The sequence below is a fragment of the Engraulis encrasicolus genome, chromosome 3 (assembly GCF_034702125.1).
Source record: "Engraulis encrasicolus isolate BLACKSEA-1 chromosome 3, IST_EnEncr_1.0, whole genome shotgun sequence".
NCBI lineage: Eukaryota > Metazoa > Chordata > Actinopteri > Clupeiformes > Engraulidae > Engraulis > Engraulis encrasicolus.
The window spans coordinates 46,132,380-46,155,124 of NC_085859.1; the positions used below are offsets into that span (position 1 = coordinate 46,132,380).

The following is a 22,745-nucleotide window of genomic DNA, read 5'->3' on the forward strand; positions in this document are numbered from 1 at the left end:
TAATTTGCACCGGTGGAGTGAGTATAAAAAGGCACTACACACGGGCCGCCGCGCTCGCAAAGACTTTGCGCTTTAAGTTTGGAACGTTGCCAATTTTTGTGTTTGAGACTGAAGACTTTCTTATTTTTTTTATAACGTGAAATACATTTTTTAGTTTGAATTGAAAATGGCCGAGCCAGTAGAAGAGGAACCGAACACAGAAGAACAGAACTTAGTAGAACAGCAGAACATGGAAGCTGAAAGGAAACTTATACAGTTAATAGGCAGCCGAAGAGGAAAACTTGGATACCTGACAAGGAAAAAAAATGAAATTAACACTTTAATTACTGCTGGAGAAGAAAAGGAAAATGTGCTAAAGCTAATTGACACTTTTGAAAGAAGCTTTAATGAGTTTAAAGAATTACAGGCCACAGTGCAAAGTTTGATGAAAGATGAATACGAGAGAGAGGCTGATCAAGTTGATTGGTTTATCCCGAAAGCTACTAGTTTCAGCACATTTCTGGAAGGCGTAACGCAATGGGCAATGAGCAGTGATGAGGTGCATGAAGAATTACAGGAAGAAGTAGAGGAGCAAGAAAATCTGGTAGTCGCGGAGGACAGTGCATCTCAAACTGGTCAAAAGGAAAAGAGCAAAGCCCCTAGCGAACATGGAAGTGTTGCGTTCAGACGGCCTGACGCGCAGCCTGTAGTGGAAGACTGGCAGCGCGCTGAGGCAGACTGCGCAGCATTGAAAGCAAAAAGTAAAGCGCTGAATGAAAAATTAGAGTTGGATATTGAAGAGGCCAAATTAAAAGCGCGCAGAGAAAAACTTGACATGGAATCAGAGTTGGCTGCAGCAGAAGCAAGGGCAAAAGCATTGCGTGAGTCAGAGGAAAGGCGCTCACTGATTGGCGCCTATCAATATGATACACCGACGGAATACAAAATTCCCACAACAGTGCAGAGGCCAGTGAAACAACCAGCGCAGACACCAATAACTCCGCAAAGCCAAACAGCCAATGTACAGTCTGTTCCTACTGCTGATGGCAACAACCAAATTGCTGATGTTTTGAAAAGACAAACAGAAATAACAGAATTACTTGTTAAACAGCAAACTCTGTCTTTGTTGCCAGATAGGAATGTGCCAATTTTTGATGGAAATGCACTTGAATTCAGAACCTTCATCAAGGCATTTGAACAGTGTGTGGAAAGACACACAACTAGTCTGGCAGATCGTCTTTACTACCTGCAGCAATATACCAAGGGCCAACCTAGAGATCTTGTAAGCAGTTTCTTGCACATGGACCCAAAGGTAGGCTTCAAGGAAGCAAAAAAGCAACTTGAAAAACAGTTTGGCAACCGCCACAAGATAGCATCTGCTTTCATGACCAAGGCATTAAATTGGCCAGTCATAAAACCTGAAGATGGCAATGGGCTAAGGTCTTATGCTCTGTTTTTAAACAGCTGCTATCACACCATGCAGGATGTAGACGGCCTAAAGGAATTAGAGAATTCCACCAACCTCAGACAATTAGTGTCTAAACTCCCCTACAGACTGAGAGACAGGTGGCGTGGACATGTGTGTGCCTTACATGACAAAGACCAACAAGTGACATACAAAGACCTAGTGGACTTCGTTGACAAGCAGTGCAGGGCAATGCTAGACCCGGTCTTTGGAGACATAAGTGGCACAGTGGATGCCAAAAGGGCCCCTAAAACAAAACAAACTGTGAGCAGCAGACCCAATGCCAGATCCAGCTTTGCAACTACTGTTGATCATGTACTTGCCAACAACAATCACACAACTGGACATAAACAAAAAACAAACAAGAGTGCATTTGACAAACCATGTTTATTCTGTGGAAAGAATCATGCATTTCAAAACTGTCAACTGTTTGCAAGAAAACAAAACAACGAAAGAATACAATTCTTAAAAACAAATGGAATGTGCTTTGGATGCTTGGAGAAGGGACACATGAGTAAGACATGCTCCAATAGAATGACCTGTGACAAATGTTCATTATCTCACCCAACTGTTCTGCATATCCACACAGGAAAGCCAAAGGATGACGGACAAGCTGATCATGCCTTACCTGCAACAAGTGCACTGGTGTCTGTGGAAAAGGACCACCTGCAGGACAGTGAGTCACAATGCACACTAGCCATAGTCCCTGTAAAGGTTAAAGTTGTCAATTCAGAACAATTTGTACATACTTACGCCTTTCTAGATCCCGGTAGCTCCTCCACGTTCTGCACTGATTCCCTGAAAAGAAAATTAAACACCTGTGGAAAAAACTGCACAATTCTACTGCGAACAATGGGACAGGAGAAGGCAGTCAGCAGCAGTGTAGTCAATGGTCTGGAGGTCAGCAGTATGGAGGATCACAAGTTTCACAAGCTCCCAGATGTTTACACACAACCAAAATTGCCAGTGTCAAAACAGCACATACCCAGTCAGGAGTCAGTTCAGAAATGGCCATACTTACAAGAAGTCAAGCTGCCACAACTGGATGCCGACATAGAATTGTTAATTGGAACAAATGCTGCCAAACTTATGGAACCCTGGAAAGTCATTAACAGCAGAGGAAATGGTCCGTATGCCGTTAAATACCCCCTAGGATGGGTAATCGGTGGACTCATGCAAGAAAGCACATGTGACCTCAAAGGCAGCCATGCATGTGCAGCGGTAGTGAATCGCATTTCAGTGGCCAACTTGAATGAGTTGTTGGTAAAACAATACCATCACGATTTCCCAGAGAAAGAATCTGAAGAGAAAACAGAAATGTCAATAGCAGACAAACAATTCATGTCAATTATGGAAAAATCAAAAGAATGGAAAAATGGTCATTACTACTTACCTTTACCTTTGAAGGAGGAGAATGTAAACATGCCAAACAATTACCAACAGGCACAGCAACGTGTTCTTTCCCTGAAAAGAAAATTAGAAAGAAATGCAGAATATCATGCAGAATACACAACCTTCCTACAGGGAGTGATCGAAAGTGGCTATGCGGAAATGGTCCCAGATGATGAGCTGAACAAGGAGAGTGGAACAGTCTGGTTTCTTCCACACCATGCTGTACATCACCCAAAAAAGGGCACTTTGCGTGTAGTTTTCGACTGCTCTGCATCATTTCAAGGAACATCTTTGAACAGTGCTCTCATTCAAGGTCCAAACCTCACTAGCAACCTGGTAGGTGTTCTCCTGCGCTTCCGCCAAGAGCCAGTTGCATTAATGGCGGACATAGCAAGCATGTTCCACCAGGTGAGGGTAGCAGAGAAACATGTCAACCTCTTGCGCTTTCTCTGGTGGCCAAATGGTGACACAAGTCAACCACTCAGACAATATAGAATGACCGTGCACATATTTGGTGCAACATCTTCACCAAGCTGCGCCAGTTTCGCACTCAGACAAACAGCAGAGGACTTCAAAGATCAATTCTCTGTGGAAGCAATGGAGACGATTAAGTCTAATTTTTACGTCGATGACTGCTTAAAGTCAGTGGCAACCGAGAACGATGCAATATCCTTGTACAAGGAACTAGAAACTGCATGTGCAATGGGAGGCTTCCGCTTGCACAAATGGATATGCAATAACCGAACTGTTCTTATGTCCATCCCACAGGCAGACAGAGCACAGCAAGTGAAAGATCTTGACCTGGAAAAGAGTGAATTGCCTGTGGAAAGAAGTCTTGGAATCCAGTGGTGTGTGGAAAGGGATGAACTTACCTTTGCCGTGAGCCTTAAGAATCAGCCACACACCAGGAGAGGTATACTGTCTGTAATCGCATCTGTGTATGATCCTCTTGGCCTCATCTGTCCATTTGTCCTTACAGCTAAAAACATCCTGCAGGACCTGTGCAAACAAAACCATGCCTGGGATAAAGAACTACCAGAGCACCATGTGCAGATGTGGCAGGAGTGGCTGACTGGACTGAGACACATTGGAGAGCTTGCAGTCACCAGGTGCATGAAGCCTGCGCAGTTTGGTCAGGTAACATCTGCACAATTACACCACTTCAGTGATGCCTCAGAAAGCGGATATGGTTGTGTCTCCTACCTCCGTCTTGAGAATGCTGAACAGGAAGTACATATATCCTTTGTAATGGGGAAGTCACGTGTAGCACCCCTGAAACAAATGACCATGCCAAGACTGGAGCTTACTGCTGCAATGCTCGCAGTTAGGGTAGATAAGCTACTCAGAACAGAGTTGCAGCTCACTCTGGAAAGTTCAGTCTTCTGGACCGATAGTACAGCAGTGCTAAAATACATAAGAAATGAAAACAAAAGGTACAAAACGTTTGTGGCCAATAGGGTGCACACAATAAGAGAAATGACTGAAGTAAAACAATGGAGATACATTGAGACAAAACTCAACCCAGCAGACTGTGCATCTCGTGGGTGTAAAGCCAGTGCACTCACCCAGTCCACCACATGGCTTAGTGGCCCACACTTTCTCAGGAAGCAAAATTCTGAATGGCCAAGGTCTGACATTGACACGCAGGCATTTGATGGTGATGCTGAGGTGAAGAGAGATGTTGTAGTCATGGCAACCACAATTAACCAGAACCCAACCCACAACTTCATACAGTACCACTCAAATTGGAGTAAGCTCATAAGAGCAGTGGCATGGATGCTTAGACTGAAAAGTGTGCTCCTGAACCTCAGTCAGAAAAGAAAGGAGATGCTGAATATTGATTCTGATGACAAGAAACCACGGAAAAGGAAGGACAAAATGAGAACTGGAACGAAATGTACGAATGCACAACTTACCTTGGATGAGTTAAAGGCTGCAGAACAGGCCATCATTCAATCTGCTCAGAGAGAAAGTTACCCAACCGAAATGGAAACCTTGCAGAAGGGAAACACACATGTTAGTAAACATAGCACAATTTGCAAACTGGACCCTTTCATGCAGGATGGACTCCTCCATACTGGAGGGAGACTGAGCAAAATGGCTATCCCAGAAACTCAAAAACACCCTGTGATTCTTCCCAAGCACCACCACATTTCCAAACTTGTCCTGAGACACATTCATGAACAACTAGGACACTGTGGAAGGAATCACATGTTGGCCAAATTGAGACAGCATTACTGGATACCAGCAGCAAACGCTCTGGCCAGAAAGATCAGATCCGAGTGTGTGTTCTGCAGAAAACAACATGCGCTCTTAGGAGAGCAAAAGATGGCAGATCTGCCAAAAGAGAGAGTGACACCTGATTCACCACCCTTTACTTATGTTGGTGCAGATTACTTTGGCCCAATAATAGTGAAAAAAGGACGAAGTGAAGTTAAGAGATATGGTGTTCTTTTCACATGCCTCACCACCAGAGCCGTTCATCTAGAAGTAGCCAACTCACTTGACACTGACTCATGCATCCATGCTATTCGTAGGTTCGTGAGCAGGAGAGGTCAAGTACAGCAGATCAGATCAGATAATGGAACAAATCTGGTATCAGCTGACCGTGAGCTCAGGAATGCCATTAAGGAGTGGAACAAAAATCACAAACTACAAGCAGCTCTACAGCAAAAGGGCATAGAATGGATCTACAACCCACCTGCCGCCTCACATCATGGGGGGGTGTGGGAAAGATTAATCAAGCAAGTGAAGCAAACACTCCTGGCTGTAACCAAAAGCCAAACACTAGATGACGAGTCCCTACATACTTTCCTTTGTGAAGTAGAAGCAATCATTAATAGTCGCCCACTTACCACCGTCTCTGATAGCCCTGATGACCTTGAACCCTTGACCCCTAACCACCTTTTACTCCTTAAAGGTCAGCCCACACTATCTCCTGGTCTGTTCCAGAAATCAGACACGTACAGTAAACGCAGATGGAAACAAGTACAATACTTAGCCAATGCATTCTGGAAACGATGGGTTAGGGAATATCTTCCAACCTTACAAGAAAGGCAAAAATGGTTGAGAACTAAACGTAATTACATGAGTGGGGATGTTGTTTTAATTTCTGACCCTACTGCCCCTAGGGCATCTTGGATGTTGGGGAGGGTTATTGGCACAAAGAAAGATTCAAAAGGGGTGGTACGTAGTGTAACACTGAAAACCCAAACAAGTGTCTTAGAGAGACCAATTACAAAGGTATGTCTGTTGTTGGAGAATGACATGTAAATATGACTTTGTTATGATTGTGATACGATCTAATGAGGTACTTTGAATGACTGCTTTGTGTGAAACGATGCATTCTATGATGATGATGATGATGATGCTTGCCTTTCACTTACACTGATGAGTCTAGGCTTCACATGCGCACATGGACCATGGACCTCCGAAGATCCATTCGTGCACACACAAGCGTCGTACCATACACAGACACTAAGCACAACATACACCACTTATGGACTCTTGAATGAGCAATGCCTGTAATGGCAAATGGACTCTATGAACTGAGCACTGAAATGAAAATGAAAAAAAAAAAAAAACTGTACACTTTTGATGTCATTGTGAATGATGTGAATTATGACTGATGTGAATGATGATTGAATTGACTTATGTATACATGGCTCCATATTTTTTATTTTGGTTGTTATTGTACCTGTCCTTAGCCAGTAGCAATAAGGGGGGTGATGTGTAGGAGCCATTTTTGTGTTTGATTTGGTATTTCATTTTTGACTTGACTTTTGGTTTGTTGACATTTGGTTTTTGGAATTGTGACACCTGCTGGCGTAAATTGTCCCTGCACCTTGAATTTGGTAGCCTGGCTGATGATCCACCTGGGTGCCTAATTGGCCCAGGTGAATAATCAGACAGCTTTCTTTTGGAACAAGGAGCTCACTTTGAGCATAGAGCATTAGGCTTTTGGAAAGACAAAGACGCCAGCAGGAAACCGTTTTCAATATCGCATTTTTATGTTGTTTTTGGACGGTGTTTTTTGTTGGAAACCTGGAAATGTATTGATGAACTTTTGAAACTGAAGAAACCTTTAAGTTTGATGGAACATTGGAATAAACCGTCTATTTAAACAATTGGAACACCTTCTTGGCGTCTAGATGTAGAACTTACAAGGAGTCACTACACCCACGCACGAAGCTTGCACGTGCACACACACATGCACACAAAATATAAACACACATGCACATGTGTGCCTAAGCACGTGCACTACACACCTATAAATATGGACACACGCACGCTCGCACGCACACACTTGTACACCTAAACACACACACACACACACACACACACACACACACACACACACACACACACACACACACACACACAGGGACACATAAACACAAACACACACACACACACACACACACACACACACACACACACACACACACACACACACACACACAGGCACAGGCACACAGGATGGATCTCCCAGATGCCTACTTTATTTTCACTCTCTAAACTGCGTAATGAGCATGTCTGTCTCGGAGCTCACGGTGCAGTTGCAGCCAGAGAACAAACACTAATTGACAGGCCAGAGAGGCAGGCCACATTTCCATTGACCAATTTAAATTGTGCACAATGTGTAAGTTTCTCTGTGTGTGTGCAGGTTGGGTTGGTGTGTGTGTGTGTGTGTGTGTGTGTGTGTGTGTGTGTGTGTGTCTGTGTCTGTGTCTGTGTCTGTGTGTCTGCGTGTGTCTGTGTCTATCTCTGTGTGTCTGTGTGTGAGGTGGGTGGAAGAGAAAGAGTAGAAAGACTGAAAAGTAGAGATGCACCGGATCCTGATTTTTAGGATCCTGCCGGATACCGGATCCACTGCTTAAGATCCTGCCGGATCCGGAACCGGATACCCGATCCTACGAAAGGGTTGAAACACATAGCCAACTCGCACACGTGGGCCCTTTTTATTTCGTTGGTGCAAACTTTTTTTAAGACTCATTGGCTTACTGCAACACAACGGCCGCTTCCAAAGGGCTTTCACTCCATGCAGCGATTGGGGTTGTGAAAGACTGACTGAAAAGCCTAGGCTACGTAAAAAGTAGAGATGCCCCAGATCCTGATTTTTAGGTAACTGCCGGATACCGGATCCACTGCTTAAGATCCTGCCGGATCTGGATAGTCTGAAAAACCCTATTATCCTGCCGGAAACGGAACCGGATCTTTGATCCTGTACATCTCTACTGAAAAGGAAGGATTGCCTTGTGTGTGCATTTGTATTTAAGAGATAGTGTGTTTGTGCCTGTCTCTGTTAGCCTATATACTTAGGACTGTGTGTGTGTGTGTGTGTGTGTGTGTGTGTGTGTGTGTGTGTGTGTGTGTGTGTGTGTGTGTGTGTGTGTGTGTGAGGGAGAGAGAGAGAGAGAGAGAGAGAGAGAGAGAGAGAGAGAGAGAGAGAGAGAGAGAGAGAGAGAGAGAGAGAAGAGAGAGAGAGAGAGAGAGAGAGAGAGAGAGAGAGAGAGAGAGAGAGAGAGAGAGAGAGAGAGAGAGAGAGAGAGAGAGAGCAGAAGGAACAGGGATATAAAGAGAGATAGATAGAGCAAGTGAAGTGAAAAAAGAACTGCCATTTTCTACAGCAGGGGGACACAAAGACCTGGTGGAAATCATATTCTCTTGAAAACATACTCATTAATGAGGAAGTGGAACAGTATATTTCCAGAGAACGAGGGATAGAAAGAAACAAAGAAAGAGAGAGGGAGAAAAAGAAGGAGAGAGAGAGAGAGAGAGAGAGAGAGAGAGAGAGAGAGAGAGAGAGAGAGAGAGAGAGAGAGAGAGAGAGAGAAAGAGAGAGAGAGAGAGAGAGAAAGAGAGAGAGAGAGAGAGAAAGAGAGAGAGAGAGAGAGAGAGAGAGAGAGAGAGAGAGAGAGAGAGAGAGAGAGAGAGAAAGAGAGAGAGAAACACCTAACAAAAGAATATGCCAAGCCAGCCCATTCTATTTGTCTCTTCCAGTCTCCTGTGGTGCTGTGTGTTGTGTCTGTATCAGAGATGTACAGGATCCAAGATCCGGTTCCGTTTCCGGCAGGATAATAGGGTTTTTCAGACTATCCGGATCCGGCAGGATCTTAAGCAGTGGATCCGGTATCCGGCAGTTACCTAAAAATCAGGATCTGGGGCATCTCTACTTTTTACGTAGCCATGGCTTTTCAGTCAGTCTTTCACAACCCCAATCGCTGCATGGAGTCAAAGCCCTTTGGAAGCGGTCGTTGAAGGCAGTGTGGCAGTAAGCCAATGAGTCTTAAAAATAGTTTGCGCGAACGTAATAAAAAGGGCCCACGTGTGCGAGTTGGTTATGTGTTTCAACCCTTTCGTAGGATCCGGTATCCGGTTCCGGATCCGGCAGGATCTTAAGCAGTGGATCCGGTATCCGTCAGGATCCTAAAAATCAGGATCCGGTGCATCTCTAGTCTGTATACCCTCCAGTGCATCACAGCCCGCAGCTTGCTATTCTGGGAGAGGTGACTGAGAAATGCAATGGCTCATTATGCCACGTTTAGATAAACTCCATCACCCAACATGCAGTGGGGCTGAGAGGAAGTGGAAAAGGCTGCTGAAGGTGACACGAAGACAAACGACTCTGCTCTTCAGGTAATAAACACGTCTACATATGTGTCTGTCTCAGACTGTTACCGTGGGAACAGATTACGAGGGCCGTGAGGGTGTGACATGGCATACACTGCTTTATCAAATATCTTGTGTAATTGATGTGCACATGCAATGGGCACCTCACATAGCTCACTGCGTAATACGTATAATAATGATGTCCATCATATAGGGACATTCGCATTTACATTGAGCTCCATTGGATTGATGGTATAAGGTAAATGCTACAAGGTTCAGTAGACAAGTTTGATGTCTGTGATGGGATTGATTGCATGGTAAATGCAAGAAGATTCAGTAGACAAGTTTGACATTGGTGATTGTATTCAAACCCCTCTGCCTCACTGCTAGGCTATTAGAGCAGTCTATCAGGATGAAAAGGGCCTCATTTTGCCATAATATTATGAGCTCTTGTTGGAGATCTAAATAATGATAATAATAATAATACATACATTTTGTATAGCGCTTTTCTAAATACTCAAAGACATGCACAGACATTCAAAGACACACAGAGAGTAAAACACAACACAACGGCAATGGAAAGGTTTTTTTGTCCATAAATCATGACGGGATGGAGCGTTCACATTAATGGAGAAATATGGAAGCCCACGACGGGGGCGGCGATGAAACGGCCATGGCGGGATCCGAAAATCCAGAGCTTCCGTCGTGGGAGGCGAGCTCAGCTGAAGGAGGCAGCCAAACAAGCCGGTGAAGTTCTATGGACGGAGGAGCCGCGGAGACGCCGGCAGAGGGGGGCATCCGAGCTCGCCATGTCACCAACCACGATAAGCAAGACGCGGCCATAGACGCCGCGAGGACGCCGAGGATGGACAAAGAAGGCAATGCAGGTTGTGGTAGTTGGAGAAGTCTGCAGCCAGGAAACGGCACATGGTGTAGAGTGGTTGGAGAAACCAGCAGCCACGCTGGATCGACAACAGTCCGGACTTCCTGGAGGCAGTGTTTCAGCAGGCGTCGGATGCAGCAATCGAGAACAGCAGGTGTTGTGCAGCCACAGCAGCGGGCCAACGCATGTGTAGCTGTAACGCTGTTAAGGTTTGCCAACAGCCAGGCATCGGGGACTGGTTCTTCCAAAAAGGGTGAAAATAGTCCGAAAGTTTTGTGTGTATTTTTTTGAGTTAGTGAATGATTAGGAGTGGAAGAGAATGATGATTAACAGTTGGCAACTTAGTGAGGTAAGGTCAATAGAACCAAAACAAAATCTTTTTATTTGCTAGTGGTTATATCTGGAAAACTAAAGGAAAAGACATCTTTCTTGGTTTACAAGGATCCAAGGTACCAGCGTTTCTTTTGCTTTATTTCATTTATTTCACTTCACTATCTGGAATTTGGATTAAGTATTTATGCATACATCTTCATTATCGCTGCAGAACAGGATTCTTGTGATCATGCTGGAGAATGGCTGTCCACAAAGGTGGACTGATCATCAAAGTGCTTCACGAGGTCTGCATGGACCACTGCACTCGAGAAGCTGAGATTAGTTGGATTACGCGGTGTATTGGGCAAGATTGCTGGCCGTGGTGCTGAAGTACTGCCAAGCCTGAGAAATGTTGAAGTCTACGCGGTAAACATTCTAAAGGTCGGGAGTACGGGGTGCCACTGAGAGCTTGTGCAGTATCGTGCAGGCAAAGACCGTCCGGTGAGAAGTGAATCCTGAGTCAGTGTTGACAGCCTGTTGGTGAACATACCCCCTCCCCTGGCAGTGGGACAGGACAGTGATCATCCAGGAGTGGCGGGGTGCATTGGCATGCAGTTCAGGTCAGAGGTTTGGTAAATCGATGGGCGACGTGCACAAAAGTTTCCTCCTCCGTCGAGTTTCTCACCTGTGTAATTCATTATCTTAGCCAGTTGTGCGGCCATGCAGGCAGGCTGAGGCCGGTGCGGTGCGGTGGGAGGGACAGGCTGGGTTTATCTTAGCCTCTGTTGGCTAAGCTGTTTTTCCAAATGGCCCGCTGCCCAGCCATTCGTCAGCCCACCTCTTATCGCTGACAACCACAACCATTTTATTTCTAGAAAAAGAAAAAGAAGAAGAGCAGTCAGTAAGAAGAAGAAAACATGAAAAATAACAAATGCTGAACGAGGCAGGAGGTAACCTTTTGGAACATTAGTCTTACTCAGGCCCTTCACATGTTCCTTTTGTTTATTCCAAAGAACTCCGCTCTGTATGGATGCAAGGATTTGAGTGATCTGCATGTTGTAACCCTGTTCTTCTGATCTACAATGAATAAATAAGCCACTGGAGTTATCACGCCCAAGTTTAAATGACACCATTTGTCATGGTAGGCCTATGTGTCAGACTGAGGCTGAGAAGAAATGTCATTCTGTTGTCTGCAGCGACACAGATCAATGATCAAACCAAAGGCACATTGGGACATCAAGGGTCTTTTTTCATACTTGACCAGGGCCGCTGACAGCTTTGGCCTGGACCGGGACAAAATTGTAGGAAAGGGCCCTCCCATCTGTAAATCCAATGTCCTGAGAAACTAATTCTGGGCCCAATCTCTTCCTGAGCCCGGGAGAACAGACTCCTTTGCGCCCCCCCTGTCGGCTCCCCTGTACTTGACTCTAAACAGGATGTGATGTAAGAGTGTGTAATGCACAGCCATGGAATTCAGAGTTGTGACAACCGGGGTACAGGAAGTCGGTTGTTGACATGATTCACACAGATTCAAATAATTCTAGGCAGCGACTCTCTCTTTTCGCCAGAGACTAATACAGAAACAGTACATAACAAGCAAAGTTGGCATAAAAAATGAATCAAAATGAATTCCATTTACTTTTACTGCACTTCTACTGCATGTTTGAAGCTCACTTCCTGGAACTATTTTGGAACTACCTTCTTATTATTATTTGTGTGTCAAAGGCTCCATGAGCCGCCATCTTTGAGTAAAAATGGAACATGGAGGTCAATGGGATTAGCCTAACTCTCACTTCCATGGCTCTGATGTAAGAGCCTCTTCTACATGAGTGGATGAAAATGCCTTTCCCATCTCAATTTTTGGCTTGCCTTGAAATAACAAGTTTAAGGTCAGAGAACATAACTAAATACCCCAGCAGGTCTTTGCATATGGAAGTCTACTTAGTGACATTTTGCCCGGGTGAAGCTCTTTGACCTGTTCACAAAGCTTACATTTGTCCTCATTTTACCACGCACACAAGAGACGAAAAATATAATTAAAGTTTAATAAGGGGGGGAAAAACCTAAAGATAAGAATGAACTGTTCTGTCTGTGGTTTAATGCGGCAGTATTTTTAGTGGGTTGAAAAAAAACATGCACAGAGCTGATTAAGCATAATTAAAGTTTTAGAGCTCATCCGTTTGCCAATTATTCTCTCCGAGCTGATTTTGTGTACTGAAGGGCTTTCAGCTTTCTGCTGGGACAGCACCCCTCCTCCCACACACACATATACACACAACCCCCCCACTTCATCTCTCATCCCACTGCCACTACTCTTCCGCCCACCCCTCACACACACTCACAAAGCAAATGTGATTCTGTGTTCGCCGTGTGAGGGCAGTTTTAATTTAATCTGCTGGGCCAAATCACATTTCATGTAAAAAAGAAAAAGAGAACAGGCGGCCGGCCGGAGCCAAGGCAAAGCAAAGCGAACCGATGACTGAGCAGAGCAGGCACAATCAGGGCCACTCACAGCTTTGGCTGGGCCCAGGACATGGTTATCTAAAAGGTTCTCATATTCAACTCATACATTGTAATCAGGACCCAATTCTGGGCCCCCTCTCTCCCTGGGCCCGGGACAAGTGACGTGTTTGTCCTCCCCTGTCAGCTTCCCTGGGTACAATAAACAGCTCTGTGTTTAGGGTCTCCAGCGATGCCGATAAGCATTTATCAGTTGGCACGCAGGGGCCCACCTCTCACCCGGAAGAGATGGCATGTGTGTGTGTGTGTGTGTGTGATATGTGAGTGTAGGGATTGTATGTGTGTGTGCTTGTGCGTGTGTGAGTGTGTGAGTGTGCAAGTGTGCGTGTGTGTGCTTGCATGCATGCATGTATGCAAGCTTTTGTGTGTGTGTGTGTGTGTGTGTGTGTGTGTGTGTGTGTGTGTGTGTGTGTGTGTGTGTGTGGGTGTGTGTGTGTGTGTGTGTGTGTGTGTGTGTGTGTGTGTGTGTGTGTGTGTGTGTTTGTGTGTGTATGCGTGTGTGCGTCTGTGCGTGTGACAGAGAGCGCATGCACAAGTGTGTGTGTGTGTACGTGTGCACATACATACTGTATGTGTGGGGATCTACCTTCATAGAGTTGTTGGAGGGTTAAAAAAAAATCAGATTGGCGGCCCTTCCCCGTTTCTCTCGTCCGACTCGCTTCCTGTCTCTGTTTCACTGTCCTGACTGATAAAGCACCAATAAAGGCTTGAAAAGCCCCAAAAATATACTTACAAAATTCCGATTGGCAGCCCCAGGAGACATCGCATCATCACAATACGCTAGTCCTCTTTGACCTTCCTTTACGTATTCAAAAAATGACAGCAACAAAAAAACACACACACACATACACACACACACACACACACACACACACACGAATGCAAGTTCAGGGTGGATGCTTGGCCATTCATTTATTCAGCGTGGGAGAATACTGCATCTGCATTGCTGGTGTTGTGTGGTGGTGTGATGTGAAATATGCCAGAGCAGCAGAAATTAACGCGTGCGAAAAAAGGGAGGATGGAAGCAGTCAGAAAGGCTGTTAATTGGAGCAGACACAACGGATAAACATGCTGATGCAACGACGCCGCAGTGGTGGAAATAAGACGCACTTCCTCAAAAGCAGATGAGAGGCTTTCACCCCTTATTCTTTTTAAAGAAAAATTCCTATGTCGCAGTCACGCTTGCCTTTTTCTCTCCTTACCGACTCCTCTTTATCGTTTCTTTTCCTACCCCTTCTTCCCTCTCTCTGCAAATCCATTTTCTGTAAGACAACAGTCATTATAACCGAAAAAGGAGGAAAATGTTCATCCCCGTGACATGTATGCATAGGCCTACAGTAATTCCGTGCTGCACCATGCGCACACACAATAAACAACAGGCCACCAAGTTTTGTTTGCTCCCCTGAAAAAAAACTAACACCTGACATTGATTTGGTCGTGAGTAGAATAACAGATAATGAATATGGACAAACTATATCATGCCGTGCACACTGTTTTGATGTTTACTATTGGTCTCATGAGAGTTCAAATCAAAACCCCCCCTTCAACTAACAATCACTCTCTGTAAATACGATTAATCACCTATTCTTTTAACCTGCATCACACCCCAACCACATAAAAGAGCCGACCCTGTCACCACTAATTTCCTTGTCAGCGTGAGAGACTAAAAGCCCTTCATGAATATTGGCATTGACTGGTGCTATCTAAATAGGTATTTAACCTCTGGACCCTGTGAGGTCCCTTTATTACAAACAAGCCGTGTGCTCTGTGACTTCCTTGGCACCCGGAGTAACTGCCACAATTAATCAGGGCACATGGAGCTGCGGACCTACAAGCCAGAAGGACCTCACTTCCTGCTGAGCCAAAACTCGTAAACAGGCTAGGCGCCATGGCGACGAATCTGTTTTTGTGAACGGCCACAGCCACGTGATCAGTGTGATTCTTTGTGACTTTTGTCTGTACCGCTGAACAGCTGAACAGGCAGGCAACTAACATTTCATTTTTAATAATACAAAAAAGGGGAAGAAGACCTGGTTAAGTTTGTTGAAAATTGAAATAACATTCACCCTGTAGGCTACTTTATGTAACACACAAAATGGTTCCAGTTTGCTTAGCTTTGCCTTGGGGATGCAGCAGGGTTGGCTGGAGTGAAAGAGGTTAACCAGCAGAGCCAAACACACTTACTGTAGGCACCATCACATGAATGCCTGGTGAACAACAAGACCTTTGCAGAAGAAAGCCTAGAAGCTTAACAGTACTCCGGCTATGCGGAGAGAGAATGATTTTTATACAGTACAGCAAAGTAAAACTAAATGGAGTTAGGTGCTAACAAGACCAACAGCAATGTGTACATTTATATTTTTGTACAGTGTATTGCATAAGAAAAACCTTGTTCATCAAATAAATATTATAAGTGGCATTAACTAAAAATACACAATTCCTACCAATTACTTTTAAACATATTCCTAAGTCAAGTTTCCTGATTATGTCCAAATATCCAGCAACAAGGGACAATGGGACTGTTCATTAGTTCACTATCTGAAATTTGGATTAAGCATGTATGGATACATCTGGAATTGGATTAAGCATGTATGGATCTTCATTCTCACTGGAGAATGGGCTTCTCACAACTATGCGGCTCTCACTGGAGAATGGCTGTCCTTGCCGACGGACAGAACAAGTGCTTCACGGGGTCCGTGTGGACCACTGCACTCTAAAAACTACGATTAGGTAGATTATGTGGCATATTAGGCAAAATCGCTGGCCGTGGTGCTGAAGTACTGTCATGCCCTAAAAATGTCTAAAAGGTAAACATTCGAGGTTGGAAGTACAGGACGCCACTGAGAGCTTGGGCCGTATCTACGCCCGCAGATATGTGCGACGTCTGAGCAAGGTGAACCAGAGAGGAGTGAGGGAAGAACGCTTGACGAATCGATCGAACATCAGTGGAAGGGAGGTGAGCAGGAAGGTGGTGGGTGTGAGCGGGAAAGCAAGTTCTGCCTGGGGACAGGTGAGCAGGTGAGAATAAATATTGTGTTGTTAATTAAGGGGCGCACCAAATTCTGTTGCGCTGTAATTCCACTGAAGGATGGCTGAGCGTTGGATGACATGCAGATGGTTAATTAGGCATGCCTATCTTTTCGTGCAAATTCCGATGAATGATGGTTGACCAAATGTCAAATTTAATTAAGCTTCTCCCAAACTTTCGTTTTTAACAAACGTGCATTTATTTTAAACCAGGATAATTTTAATCATAGACATACGATATATACCATATGATTCATGGTCATGGTACTTTTCACATCACTTCTTAAAATGTGTCCACGGACTGCAAGTCAAAAATACAGCCTTTCCATTTCAGCACATTTCCACCTCATGTTTAATTCAGCAGTGTGCTAGCACCAGTCACAACCCTTGCTATATCCAAAAGAGAGAGATTGAGCTTTGCATCTAACAGGAACTTTTACCCATTGACATCCAATGGAAAAAATATTCGCACACCACAAAAAGCTCCCTTGTCGTGATTTGATGTGAAAATGGCACAGCATTTCGACCTACAAGGTCTTCGTCAGGTGTCCCATTGACATCCAAACGTGTTGAGCACGACATGCAACATGCAGGGGCGCTGACAGCTTTGGCAGACTAATGAAAGGGCCCCAAACCCAATACATACAATATAATGAGGATCCAATTCCGGGCCCCCTCTTTCCCTGGGCCCAGTGACCTCTTTGTCCCCCACTGTCGGCTTCCCTGGCAACATGTAATGTATTTCAACACGGTCTTGTTCCTCCTTTGACCTATTGGTTGTTATGTAAGAGTCAATGTACGTAGACTGCAGCAAAAAAAAATACTGTGCTTGTAGATATATGCAAATTCCCAGAACGTTTTCTGAAGGAAATGAAGGTCAGTTGTCTTTGCAGTGTACTGTTGTAGCCTCTTGGTGCAGAGGGGCCCGTCGAAAGGCCTATTCACTCTTTGCTGAAAAAAAAAGAACTATATCATAACAACATTGCTAGGATAATGCAAGGAGTCTTAGGTAACGTAAGACTTGGTTGGTCATTACCATTTTGCTGTCAATCAGGTTGTTCTGAGGCTCTGTGTTAAGGGGTTTAACATAGAAGACACTAGAGATTGTGAGAAGCACAGTGCAGTAGGCTACATGAAGCAGTAGGCCATATAAAGCAGAGGCTAACCTCAGTAATATGTGACCCCTTACGAACATGCAGATGGAGCATACAGTGGTGTAGCCTCACATTTTCCGGTTGCCATGAAAATAGTGTGTGTGTGTGTGTGTGTGTGTGTGTGTGTGTGTGTGTGTGTGTGTGTGTGTGTGTGTGTGTGCGTGCGTGCGTGCGTGCGTGCGTGCGTGCGTGCGTGCGTGAGTGTGTGCGTGCGTGCGTGCGTGCGTGCGTGCGTGCGTGCGTGCGCGTGTGTGCAGGGCCGGTTTTAAGCATAGGCCGGCTAGGCCGTCGCCTAGAGCGCCATGTGAAGAAGGAGCGCCGAAGTGGCGCTCTCCGATGTGTAATTTTGCGATATGAATTTTTTTTTTATGAAGTCGCAATCAACAAAGCGTGGCGAAAGCGCTCCTCACGGCAAAGCGCCCTTCAGCCAATAGTAATATCGCTTTCAACTGTCTCTGGGAAGTCTGTGAACCAATAAACAGACAGTCCTGAGAAAGGGGGCGGGATGAGTGACAGCATGCGATCTATTTTGAATTTGGAGACTCACTCGAGAGACAGAGGGAAGCGCAGACAGAGCAGTGCTGCTCTGCTGGGTGGAGAATTGTTATGTTCTCATTAAACCAGTCATTGCATGATGCAGGAGTTGCAGAGGTTGTTTTGGAACTATGTGATTTAATCAGCAACCGTTTGTGAAGCCTAATAGTTATGAGGCTACTGTTTAGAGGGAAAAAGAGCTTTGTTTTTGATCTGAGAAATCGCTAGTTAGCATGCTAACATTAGCCAAGTATGCCAAGCAATGAAATCCAAGCAATGTAAAGTAAGACTGGTGCAATGTTTAAAACAATTTTAGCTGCCATATGTCCCTCCATCCACTTGAATTACCTGCTTGTTGTAATCTTAAAAAAAACATTGTTTCCAGACCAGAATGACCTACATTAATCATAACACAGAACCATGCACAGCATGTTTTCATGCTGAGTGATGTAGCCTAGTATTGCAGAAAGGTGAGGCTATTTACTGTATTTTGTATATTATTCTCCCTTTCTCTCACCCTGTCCCTCCAGTCCAAACACATACAGCTCCAGGCCTTTTTATTAGAATACCATGAAAAAGTTGATTTATTTCCATAATTCCATCAATAATGTTAAACTGTCATGGATTGTAGATTCATGGCCCAGTTTTTTAACTATTCCAATCATTATTTTTTTTCTTTTTATATACGTTGGCCTTCCAGCTCAAAAAAACCATGAATTGGGGAATTCACATTATTAGAATATTGTTATAAAATCACATTTTTCTTCATCAAAATTCGGGTCACATTAAATCAGTTGAAATTTGGTACTTTCTACATAACATGCAATGGTCAATACTTGGTTAGGACATTCTCTGTCTTCATAATGGCCATGATGCGTTTAACTGATACAAGTCTATGTAGCTTCTGTAATGTTGACAATAACCGGTGTTTTGAAGTCTTGCGTAATTTGATTGACTCAATGTACCTTGTGAAATGAAAACAAGGGTTATTGTTTGACAGACGTATTTCATTTTGAGCCATGTTTGTAGTGTTTTGGTAAAGTGAGTTTGTACAGAAAACGATGTGTTCTGTTTTGAAATGAGTACTTTGTGTATATTTAACAGTGTGTGCTTTTGAGAGGAAAATGAACTGTTTGGCCAATTGTGTTTGGTAGGTGGTAGTCTGTGTTAAGAATTAAGAAAAAGTATCCATAGTATGGCTAAGTGCTTGTTAGCAATTGAAAAAAACTGTAACACCAAAACGTGGCATGGAAATCTACAGGGTATATTGAAGAGTGAAGTGTGGGGCACCAGGTCAACAAACAAGAACAGCTGACAGCAAAGTATCAAGGATATCTGGGCTTCCATAACTCCCATGCACTGTTTTTGCCATTGACTTCAATGTTAAACACATCATGGCCATTATGAAGACAGAGAATGTCCTAACCAAGTATTGACCATTGCATGTTATGTAGAAAGTACCAAATGTCAACTGATTTAATGTGACCCGAATTTTGATGAAGAAAAATGTGATTTTATTACAATATTCTAATGATGCGAATTCCCCAATTCATGTTTTTTTTTAGCTGGAAGGCCAACGTATATAAAAAGAAAAAAATGAATGATTGGAATAGTTAAAAAACTGGGCCATGAATCTACAATCCATGACAGTTTAACATTATTGATGGAATTATGGAAATAAATCAACTTTTTCATGGTATTCTAATAAAAAGGCCTGGAGCTGTAGATAGCCCCCTTCTCATTCTCCTACTCACAAATGCACCACTATTTCCAGTCCAGAAATGAAATTGGTTCGGAATCATAGACAGCACAAATGTGTAGCTTATTAAAATTGTTATGCTGACATGCTTTGTGATGCTGTAGGTAGTGTAGATAGGCTATCAATGCAGACCTCCTTGGTAGGCCTATTGTCTACACATGCATTTTACATGCAAATGTACTGTATCACTCTCCTGGCATTTCAATTCCATATTACAATTCAAACACATTGATAACCTCCCTCTCATCTGGGGTTGGGGGCACCGCCACCATCACATCCAACACACCACACAGTGAAGCTACTTTCATGCGACTCAATCTGATGTGTTGGTCGCCTGTCAAAAAGAACCAGAAATCCATTTGCTACAAAACAATTATTGTTCTTGATGCTATTTAGTTAAGCTTACTACCGATATTACTCTTGTGTTCTGTAAGCTATAAAAAAGAGGGTTTTTTTTTCTTTCAAAGGTTGGTGGGGGGGTGGGGGCGCCAGAACTCAAACTCGCCTAGGGCACCAAATAAGCCAGAACCGGCCCTGTGTGTGTGTGTGTGTGTGTGTGTGTGTTTGTGCGCGCGTACGTGTGTGTGTGTTTGTTTGTGTGTGTGTGTGTATGTGCGTGCACGTGTGTGTGTGTGTGTGTGTGTGTGTGTGTGTGTATGTGCGTGCGTGTGTGTGTATTTTTGCGAGAGAAAACTTTTCAGCATTTTCAACACGTATGAAGATAAATTTCAATGCTCTACAAGTGCCCACTCTATAAGTGTTACATTAACACTACAAAATGTACTGTGTGTGAGTAGGACTGCTCTGTTCCCAAAAGCCTTGAAGGATGCTCCAGGGAGTGATGAATCAAATGGAAGAGAGAGCACATAACTGCAGATGTGCTGGACAATGCAATCCGACAGCTGTGCTGGACAGTGACTTGAATGATAGATGGAATACTTCTTATTGGTATTCTGATATCTTCCCCTCTCTCTCTCTCTCTCTCTCTCTCTCTCCCCATATCTATCCATCTATCTCTCCCTCTTTCTCTCTCTCTTGCTGCCAGCAGATCACAAACAAAGGCTGTGTCAGTGATAAGTTGTCTCACCAAAGGCATATATATCTTGCCGCTATAAAATGAAAAATGGGTGTTTTATTTCTCCAGTGCGAGAAACTCCAAAAGGCGTCTCTTTTTCCCCTTCTTTTGGGGGAGGATTCATCAGTATTTCCCCCGTTATCTTTCCGATGGTGTCTGTTCATGTGGCTGGCTTGGCTTCCCGTGAGAGTGAGAAGTCATTCTCACACCATTATAAGCTGAGAGCCTGTTTCATCCCCTTCCCCAGGGTCTATTGTGACTCCCTGCATGTGACTTGGGGGGGGTGGCTTGGTAGAGAACGAGAGAGAGAAAGAGAAATGGCTTCTGTGGTTGTGTCAATGGTGCGAGAGAGAGGGAGAGAGAGATGAAGAGGGAGAGAGAAAGAGAGGGAGAGAGAAATGGCTTCTGTGGTTGTGTCACTGGTGCGAGAGAGAGAGAGAGAGAGAGAGAGAGAGAGAGAGAGAGAGAGAGAGAGAGAGAGAGAGAGAGAGAGAGAGAAATGGTTTCTGTGATGGTGTCACCCAACTCTTTCAAGAGAAACAGCAATTATTGAATATCCATCATAAAAGCCCTCACTTAAACCTCTGTCTTTTCATTTTGCGTTTTGAGAGCCAGAAACGAGGCAATTATCCACAGGCGGTGCTCTCAGCTAGTTTTGTGGTAAGGAGGGGGGCATTCTGTTCATATGGGCAGCTTTGCCAAGATGCACCAATCTTGTAATGCACTGTAATTACCTCCGCCAAGGAGGAGGTTATGGTGTTGGTCACGTTTGTCTGTCTGCCTGTATGTATGTTTGTTTGTTTGTCAGCAAGGTAACTCAAGACGTTATGAACGGATTTTGAATAAATTTTGTGGGGTTGTTGGAAATGACAAAAGGAACAAGTGATTACATTTTGGTGGTGATCCAGATCACAATCTGGATCCATGATTTTTTGTTAAAGAGTCTTCTCCATTGTGGGACAGGGCGAATTTTAACATTCCAGTTTCTAACTCCACAAAAAAGGCAGACAGACTTGAAAAATATATAAGGGTGTAACGATGGCCGTAGCCAGCCCTGTAAAGTAGGCGAGGTCCATGATGCGCGCGGAGCGCGCGCCGGATTTTTTTTTATTAATACAAAGTATATATTGAAAAATAATTCATAAAAAAATAAATATAGACTACATAGGCCTATATAAATAGGGCCCTCCTATATGAATGTATAGGCCTAATGTGAAATAGTAAATATGTAGGCCTACATGTATAATAAATATGTTTTAGTTTTCAGCCAACTCAGCCTGTTCCCTTTGAATGGCTATGTTTTGGTATCATGCCTCTTTTGTCATAAACAGCATTATCCCAGTCAGTAAAGCCCTTTGTAAGGAAACTAAAGTTTGACCCAGAGGTGAGTTGCACAATAAGCTGCATCCTCAGATGGCAAGTTGCTCAGCCATTCATATTTTTTCTCCCAATGAAATTACACTTCAGCTGTTTTCCTCCAAAGGTACAGGGATAGCTACCTCTGTAGTGCAAACCACCTATTTTGGAGTAAACCTTTTTCTCCCTCGAGTCGCATCAAACGTTTTGTTTTTATTTAGTTGTTATAGTTCTTCACACATAAGCGCAGAAGACAGAAGTCTATCAACGAGAAAGAAAAGTAGCCTATCCTCCACGCTCCTGTGCCATCTGGTGCNTCCAGGGCCGGTTATAAGCATAGGCCGGCTAGGCGGTCGCCTAGAGCGCAATGTGAAGAAAGAGCGCCGAAATGGCGCTCTCCGATGCGTAATTTTGCGATATGGAGGTTTTTTTTATGAAGTCGCAATCAACAAAGCGTGGCGAAAGCGCTCCTCACGGCAAAGCGCCCCTCAGCCAATAGTAATATCGCTTTCAACTGTCTCTGGGAAGTCTGTGAACCAATAAACAGACAGTCCTGAGAAAGGGGGCGGGACGAGTGACAGCGTGCGATCTATTTTGAATTTGGAGACTTATTCGAGAGACAGAGGGCAAGCGCGAACAGCAATGCAGCTCTGCTGGGTGGAGAATTGTTATGTTCT

At 44.1% G+C, this 22,745-nt stretch overlaps 1 protein-coding gene across 1 annotated transcript; it reads left to right on the forward strand.

Annotated features, from left to right (window-relative positions):
- Positions 1-314: 314 nt before the first annotated feature.
- On the forward strand, positions 315-9,552 carry LOC134445113 (uncharacterized). The gene is made up of 3 exons (XM_063194199.1): positions 315-538; positions 3,946-4,963; positions 9,529-9,552. Exons 1-3 carry the CDS (start codon positions 534-536, stop codon positions 9,550-9,552), a joined length of 1,047 nt encoding a protein of 348 aa, XP_063050269.1. The 5' UTR covers positions 315-533.
- Positions 9,553-22,745: the final 13,193 nt, after the last annotated feature.